The sequence below is a fragment of the Anopheles nili genome, chromosome 2 (genome assembly GCF_943737925.1).
Source record: "Anopheles nili chromosome 2, idAnoNiliSN_F5_01, whole genome shotgun sequence".
In the NCBI taxonomy this organism is placed as follows: Eukaryota; Metazoa; Arthropoda; class Insecta; order Diptera; family Culicidae; genus Anopheles; species Anopheles nili.
This window is the reverse complement of record NC_071291.1, coordinates 28,226,843-28,235,395: the sequence shown is the minus strand read 5'-3', so window position 1 is coordinate 28,235,395 and position 8,553 is coordinate 28,226,843. Positions and strand designations below refer to the sequence as shown.

Here is an 8,553-nt window from a genome sequence, read left to right as displayed (position 1 = left end):
TTCCTACGGCAACACATACACGAAAAACCTGGGTCCAAAATCAAAAAGTGAGTATACCAGGGATAGCTTTGTTTCAAAGGTTACATTCAGGGAATATATTTGAATTGAGGAAGCCGGTCAGCAGTTTCCTTACATTTAAAGAACGAAATGTACTCTGCTTGTTATATTTATATACATATTGTTTTTATTATCGCTATTAGCCATGATCAAGCAACCGGTCTTAGCGGAACTGCAGTATTTCGTTAAAAGCGTCTCCCTGCTTTACAAGGGTGTGCCGCTAAAGGATACTGGCGCTTTGGTGAAGAGTGCACTTCACTTGCTAGAGGATCTTCCTTCGACCAGGGATGCGGTGTTTGAGTATTTTACTCTCGTTTTTAATAATGCCGTCAAAATGTACACCCTTAGTGCGGAGGTAAGCATTAGAATGAGATTGATTTATGCAGCAATGGTTTTTATTTAGATGCGTTAAATTTATTCCCCTTAGAAAAACCTACCCGATCCTTCAGTGGATGATGAGGCGGTGCAGGAGATACACGAAGCTCTAGAACGGTTGGTAACTACAGGCCCAGCGGCATGGTGCCCTCTGATATCGTCCTGGTGCTTGAAGCTAATCGGAGAAGTGTGTAAAAAACACTCCCGGCGTCGACCACCGGACATTCGTGGGTCGTGCAACTTATGGCTCGGGTGCAGTGCCATTCGATACTTGTTAAGTCTTAGTGCTCTATGCTTCGAGAAGCTGAACGACAGGGAGATGGACGAGTGTATCGGAGAGTTACTCACTATATATGGAACGCACACACCATTCTTCGATTGGGTCGTTGCGCGTCTGGGCGGATGTTTTCCGTTGAAGGTAATCACGAGCATGTTGACAATGGGAGTGAATCGGTTCTCCGGCGATTTCGATCAACCATCTGAGTCCGAAGTTGAAATTTTGAGTTATCTCGGTTTGGCACATGAGCATGATTTGCGGTGCGCGCTGAAATCGACATTCGAAAATGATTTAACTGCAAAGCAGACAGTTCCCTACTTATTACTGCTGGCGAAGGCGTCAGAAACGATATGCCAGGCACTGGTGTCCGTGTTCTTGGATCTCCGTAAGTAGTGTCAAAGTAGTTTTTTGCATCACTTAGTTAATTAATTTTCGCTTATTTTAGATTCTGAAAATAGACTGCAAACGATGAGGGTACAACCCAAAAATTGGCCTCAAAATATCGGTCTCCCATTTGTGTTGCACACTGTGGCCACGATGCTACTAAAGATAAAAAAGCACGCCACGCAGGTCATATCTATTCTAGCCAAGCTGTCCTCCAAGTATGGCTGGTGTCAGGAGCTTTTGGAAATCATGTTCGTCGAACTGGAGACCCTCGTGCTCGATAAACACTCCGCTCCACTGTTGGAAGATATCATCCGCGACGGGTCGCGGGATGAGCTGTGGAGCGCGTGTGTCTCCGATTCTCCCTATTCGCAGCAAGTAGTGATAAGATTAGTTTTATTAGCTAGCTTCAAATCAAACTCCGTGTTTCATCAATCAATCGTGTACCTGTTGTCGACGGAAGATGCTGATACTAGCTCTAGCTCGAAACCTCACCTGAACGCGCTCGTTCGCTTGCTCACGGGGCCTCACGGTACGATGGATGTGCCGAAAGTACGACCCGCTTTTGAAACGGCGTTCGAGAAGGTACTACTTGCTCCGAATAAACGGAGCGAATGCTGGAATATACTGCACAACGTGGTGGACCTTCTCAAAATGGAACGATCCACCATCCTTGGCAGCTCCCTGCGGAAGGTAAACTGCATCGGGATTGTTCACGAATTGCTCGATCGCGTGCTAAAGATTTGGGAGACATTTCTGGGACAGGAGCGGCAGGACGCGGACAGACCCTTGGGAAGATCACACACCGATAATCGAACCACCTCCAACGGCCAGTACAAAAGAATTAAAAATGAATCACTCCCATCTGATGCGATGGAAACGGCCGAATGCTCGAACGGACAAGAACATGCTACACAAATGGGTCCTTCGATATCGACAAACGACCTGATACATGAAACAGTGAGATTGATCGAGTGTTTGGACATCGGCAGAATGGTCACGATCGGGACGGCTCAATCGCTTAAGCTTTCCCAGCTGCTGGTGAAATACTTTTTCCACTGCCTTCAGCTGTCCATCGAGTGGAACGGTACCGCGACCGGAATAGTACCAGAATCGTATGACGAGTACCTCAACCGGCTGAACTCATTGCTCACGAAGCATTGTGGCCACCGGAAAGCCGCCCGGACGGCTGCCTTACGGGAGCTGCTAGAGGGGGCCTTATTTATGCACGGGGCTCTGTTCGGTTCGCAGTCCGAAACAGAAGCTTACAGCTTTGATAAACCGGACGACTTGCTGATCAAGCTCAACCAGAAACAGGGCATAGCACTTAACGCGTCGAGGGCAACCGTACTGCATGCGGGCGTTATTGGACAAGGACCAAAAATTCCCAGCAAAGGTGCGATCGGGCCGGCCTCGCAGATGCAAAACCATCTACTAAATGCGATCGTGGCCTGTTGCCAGGACGTGAATGATCATCAGGCAACGATCGATGGGTTCAGCTACGTGTCCCTGCTCCTGGTGGAGCTGATTTCGCCCGACGTGATGTACAATGGGTTGCCTTGGCCAGAGGAAGAATTCACCAAGGTGACCATGGAACGTGATCTACAAATTCGACGCACCTTCCGCCAGTCTCCCATTCTGTGGTCGATTCTGGGACTAGTCGCGTGCTATCGACCGTCCTTGTGCTACTGCTCTGTGCTGCTACGTGCGCTTTGCGCTTCTGCCCTGCATCAGTGGCGCTCGAAAACGGCAGAAACGATGAACGGACAAAAAACGGATCTAATGTACGTGACGACAAAGTTGCTCGAGCTGATGGCTCTTGCCCAGCTTCTACCGCCTCCGCTAAGCTACATGCACATCGTGCTGGATTATTTCGATGGGCCAGAGGTAAATGCATCACACTGGTTGATTCGCTTTTGTGTTTTATAACTAATGTTATTTGTCCCTAACCCGTATTATGATTTCAGATAGCGTACGTCCTTAAGGAATGTGTGTGGAATTACATGAAGGATCACGTGCCTTCTCCGGTGTTGTTCGTGTGTGATCCCACTGGTTTCCATTGGCGCGATCCGCTCACTTCCAGGCCCCCGCTGCAATATACAAACCCCTTGCGGAACACAATGCAAAAGAAACTCACGAAGGTTGGACACCTGTATTATCAGATGTTTGTCGGGCCGGAGCTGCGAAACCCGACAGCTGGCAACCAACAGCATCAACAGCAACCAGCACAAACGTTCATTGGGGGTGCCGGCGAAGAAATCAAAGGCTGGAGACTGCCTTCATGATTTATTAAATATGATTCGAAAAAATAAAATAGCGCGAACGTATTCCTGACATGATTCAAATGACTTCAGCCTACGATTTTGTCGTTTAACGCCTCGAATAAAAACGTATGAATGAATGAATGTATTAATGAAAATATGCTCGTGAAGTTAGAGGAAGGAAAATATGGGAAAAGCGAGGAGAATACCGCACTCAGGTCGGGACTGAATCGCAAAATTGGCCAAGATAGCGTGAACACGATATCTAATCTAATATTTCTTCAAATCTTGTTTTAAACAACATGATAGCAGTCTCCAGTCTTCGATTTTTTTCTTCTAGCGACCGGTTCTGTTCGAGCAGCATCTGTAGTTGGCTCAGTATGGCTAGCTCGTCCTGATTGTCATTCGTATCTGTTTGTGGCTCGATTGGCGGGGGAATGTGGCTCTTCATCATTTCCTGCATTTTTGCGTGCACCAAGCGCATTTTGGCGAGCTTGTTTGCGCACCATTCCTCATGAGCGGATAGTTCGACGCACACTTGTTTCATGGTTTTAAGCGAGTCAGCAAAATCAATCTTTTTCAAGGGCTGAAGTTTGGTTGGTTTGAAAGAATCCATTAGAGTTGATTCTATTGTTGGCTAAAATAAATTGAAATATTATACATGGAAGACAGCAAAGTGAAGGTTTACATTACCGTAGGATATTTGTTCAACAGGAAACACCATAAGTAAATGATTGCTTTTAGTCAACTGCAGATAAAAAAAACCGTTCAAAAATACTCATCACATCACGGAATACTAGATCAAACAAGAGCTCTCGTTTTAGTAGTCTCGTTAAAATCTTCCGCCAATATTGAACATATTACACACGAACGAACGAATTTATTCTGTACTCCTTGTTTTCCTTCATAAATTACAAAATTATATCATTTATTAAAGTTTTTTGTTGTCTCTGTTTGTTTAACCATGCTAACAACTTGTTCGACTCTTATTCAATGTCTATATCTTCTCACGCTCATCAGCTCAAAGATTACATCTGTTCTTAACGGACTAATTTAAGCATATGCGATTCATGCGATGATCTGTTTGTCTTTATAGTGTTTCTACAACGCAAAACGGGATATCGAATAGGCGGGCGCGGCACCACGCGCCTCGATAAAAGCCGATCTTCTTTACAAAAGTTGACTCCGTGCAAGGAGATGCGATGAGCCGCGCCCTCTACTTTCCTATGGCAAGGAAGACTGATTGATGCATTTATTGCATGTGTGTCGACGTGTTTTTCATGTACAGATCGACCAGCGAACCATGCAGGTTGTGCTGCGAATTTCGAATTCGCGCTTTCGTCGTTTCTGTCATTTGATTCAATATTCATGTTTGAAAAAGTAACCTACATTCTTTACTCCAAGCAATGCGCGCTCGATCAGCGGCGTATCGATAATTTATTGCGCACGTTTCGAAAATTTTGCATGATGCACGAGGTGACTAGGGGCTTTAGATGCGCATCCTTTTTCATCGTATGTGACGCGCGATAACACGAATGGGCTTTTCGCTGCTAAAAGCAGCGTGTTCGATCAGGTGCCAGGTGTAACAAATGGTCACATTCCTTTGATTTACTTTGAACAGCCGTGATCGCGAGAATAGCACGAAGGCTTTTATAAATTGCTAGACGTAACGACGCGATCGAAAACGAAACTCAGCCGGCAATATTTGTTGCACACAGAAATGATTGGGCTGTTTATGGAATGGCACCGCTTGGGAGTGCTTTGAGATAACTTAACTTCCTGGGAACATTTTAAATAATGTAGTAACTACTATTTGAATGCCGTTTTTTCAGTGGAGTTAATTTCTTCCTAAACATTAACACACAAACAAACGCACGCATTTAGACCTCTGCTATGCCGGACGTAAACTGGCAAGGATGCAAATCAACCGTTCATCGAACGAACCTACGGTGTTATCATTGGTAAAACGGGCAAAAAATTCCCGGTTTTTCGTGGAACTGAAAGCAACGCGGGATTTTAAAGAATCAAAAATATTTTCAACTAACTAACTACTGTACAGCAGGTAAAAGCTACGTGAGCCACAATCATACGAAGATGAATTTGGTATCCAAAAAATCTTCGCGCTTTAGCATCGTTGCTAATTCAATGCGGAAAAAGGACGACAGACGCCGCCATTGGTATCACGGGATGCTAATGAACGTGTGGCACGGCATGGCTGCGGCGAGTGCATACGAAACCTGAGTAATGTAATTCCATGCATTGATTGGTATGTGCTGCTCTTCTGTCGAGGATCGCTTCCCACGGCTCGGCTTGGCATTAGCAGAAAAAATATGTATATAATAGAAAAAGAAACAACAAAACGCACCACGGCTTCACGATTGGCGGCAGTGGGGCCACTTGCGCCACGATATACACGAGACGGTCTTCCGGGATCGTCGTTTGCTACTGTTGCCCGTTGTGGCTGGACAGCTGCTGATCATATGCTTCATGCTCGGTTTGGGTGACAGGGAGAAACTTCTCGACGGGCGTTTCTCAGACGTGGTTCGGCCGCTGCCACCTGTCTGATGGTAGGGACGTCTCGAACCCGTTTCGCTTATCATATCGTCCGAGTGGAACGAGAGGGATTCCATCGTCGGTGCAAGGTAGTTGCGATCGTATAGACCGTCTTCTTGAGCGAGCAGATCGTGCCGTTGCCGAGCCATTTCTACTGAGGGAAGAGGGAATAGGGAGAAAAATGTAAGAGCAAAAATAAAAAAAAAGTTGGCGGTGTTACAAGTCCTTCCATATTACCATTGATATCATGCTCGGTGTAGTAAACAGTTGGCTGATCATTATCATAGTGATGAGCTATCAGATAAGGCAGTACGGTGGAACATCTCTTCCAATCGCCTTTCAACGGTGGTATCGGTACGAGTGGACTGGTAGCATTCGGGGCAAACTGGAACCATCTGTAGGGGGTGAACAAATAGGAAAATCAAACTACCGATCGGTCAGTTTCGTTTAACTTTACAAAACGTACTCGTGTTGCCGGATCTGCTGCAGGGTAAACCGTTTCAGTGGATCGGCCTGCAGTATGTTCACAAGCAAGTCAGCCAAACGGGATTCTAACCATTCCGGAGGATTCCATTCGCATTTCCCTATGTTTTCTAACAGTTTATAAATATTATCACCCTCAAACGGATATAATCCGGTAGTTATATTGTACCTAGATATGGAAAAAGAAGAAGCCGTAGTGATACAATTTCCTGATTCAGCTCGAGTTGATGCAGCACTTACAGTGTAACACCCGTGCTCCAAATATCGACTTTAAATCCTGAAAACACCTCATGGCCATTTGCAATTTCCGGCGCTTGGAAGGCAGGCGAACCCTGGCCGGTCCGGCACTCATCCGTTGGGGCAAAGATATCTAGGGCCTGTATACGAGAAGAAGTAGCAAATACGCGTTTAGTCTCGAAACAAATCGATACCCTATGGCGTGCAATCAATCGATTGATCGCACAGCTTTATACCTCCGCCACACCGAAGTCCGATATCTTAAGCGTATGATCCAGTGTTAGCAGCAGATTGCCCGGTTTGATGTCCTTGTGTATGATGCCCCTCCCATGCAAATATTCGAGGCCATCGAGCAACTGCACGAAGTAGTCATGCGCCTGGTGGGTGGGTAATCGCTTATCCGGTACCGAATCCAGCATCTCTTGCAACCCACCGACGCAGTATTCCATGATGAGATACATTTTCTGCTTTTGCTCGTTGTACAGCACATCCAACAATTCAATAACGTTGCGGTGCTGCAACTTGCGTAACAGCCTAATTTCGCTCCGCACATTTTCCTCGCCATTTGGAATGCGTCGTAGCTTGCGCTTGGTTAGAATCTGTAATATAAGCGCAATGTAAATGGCGATCGGAAACGACAGAGGACGAATATATCGCTCGCACGTTTTCTATCACATGCATATATCGATCGTTTTGTCTCCACGTGACCTTGAAGACGTTGTCCAACCGAAATCGGCATGTTGATGTGAGAAGATGTGTGAAAGTAAACAGCTCCATTCGTACGTTGTGCAGAATATGATGGGATAAACCATTGCACAGCCGGCGATCGGTAACTTACCTTCACTGCTCGTCGGCTAAGCGTTTCGGAATCAAGAACCTCCTTCACCTTACCATAGCTTCCCTCGCCAAGTACATCCCCCATCACGTATTTTCCGACGAGTTTGCATTTCTTTTTCTTTTCCTGGTAGATGATGTCTGAACTGTCCACTCGGTTGAATACGGAGTTGGTTGGATCGAGCGGACCGATCGGTAGGTCCAGCTGTTCGAGTTCGTCATCGTCGTTGATCCATTCCACCATCGATTGGCTGTTGCATGTTTTATAGACATCGTCCAGATCCTCTAGACTGCCCGAGCTATGCAGCATTTGGCCGGAAGGGGCCAATCCTTCCGACGGGGGATCATCGCAGGCAAAAGCGAAGCGGTCTTGGCCTTGCTCTTCGTCGTCGTGTGCGCTTACACACGATCCGTTGTTGTTGTGGGATGTACTCGTCAGCTTGCTATGGTGGCCCCGGTCGTTAGAGTACGGAACTTCCGTGGAAAGGCTGGTGTTCATTGTTCTCTCCGAATTAAGGGCATCAAAGGCTTCAACCATGTGTGGTTTGGCGGCGAACTATAGGAAATCGCCAAACCCGGATTGGAAGATTTGCGTTATCTCGCTTCCTGTGCGTGTGCAACGGTAGGCAAGACAGGGACGGTGTGCGCTGGCGAAGGATGTTAGAAAATATCGCCACACCAGTCACAGGCTAGGCGCACTGAGCCAACCGGAAAAGGATCGGCTGAGCAGCGAGGCGCGCGAACGGAGCGGCAAATCGGTGGACCAATCATGAAGAACGGCATAGAAGTTGCTCTGGCATCCGGCAAAAATGATGCACCTTCAGAATCTACGCCCTGCCGAGTGCTGTAACCACTTCGTAGGGAATGTCCTTGCCGTGATGCTGGGTCACACACTTATTTACTATCCACTCATGCTTAGCTACACCGTGAATTCTTACGCGCACGAACCAGCGCGAGTACTATTGGATCACCAGACGGGGTAGCTGGACGCCGCCTGCCGATGAGAATTTGTAAACTTGCAAATTTAAATTGCCTTTTGTTATTTTGATTCTAAAACCTAATCACAATTTAATTGACATTTTGCTTTTTTGT

At 46.6% G+C, this 8,553-nt stretch overlaps 2 protein-coding genes across 2 annotated transcripts; one reads left to right on the top strand and one right to left on the bottom strand.

Annotated features, from left to right (window-relative positions):
• The first annotated feature begins 202 nt into the window (after positions 1-202).
• On the top strand, positions 203-3,378 carry LOC128720736 (integrator complex subunit 5). Its single transcript, XM_053814434.1, has 4 exons — positions 203-412; positions 485-1,094; positions 1,155-2,980; positions 3,061-3,378. The coding sequence occupies exons 1-4, from the start codon at positions 203-205 to the stop codon at positions 3,376-3,378; spliced, it is 2,964 nt and encodes a 987-aa protein (XP_053670409.1).
• Positions 3,379-5,726: 2,348 nt separating this feature from the next.
• LOC128731341 (serine/threonine-protein kinase stk11) lies at positions 5,727-7,960 on the bottom strand. The gene is made up of 6 exons (XM_053824452.1): positions 7,466-7,960; positions 6,864-7,226; positions 6,631-6,767; positions 6,374-6,559; positions 6,145-6,302; positions 5,727-6,058 (listed from the first exon to the last, which is right to left on the bottom strand). The coding sequence occupies exons 1-6, from the start codon at positions 7,958-7,960 to the stop codon at positions 5,727-5,729; spliced, it is 1,671 nt and encodes a 556-aa protein (XP_053680427.1).
• Positions 7,961-8,553: the final 593 nt, after the last annotated feature.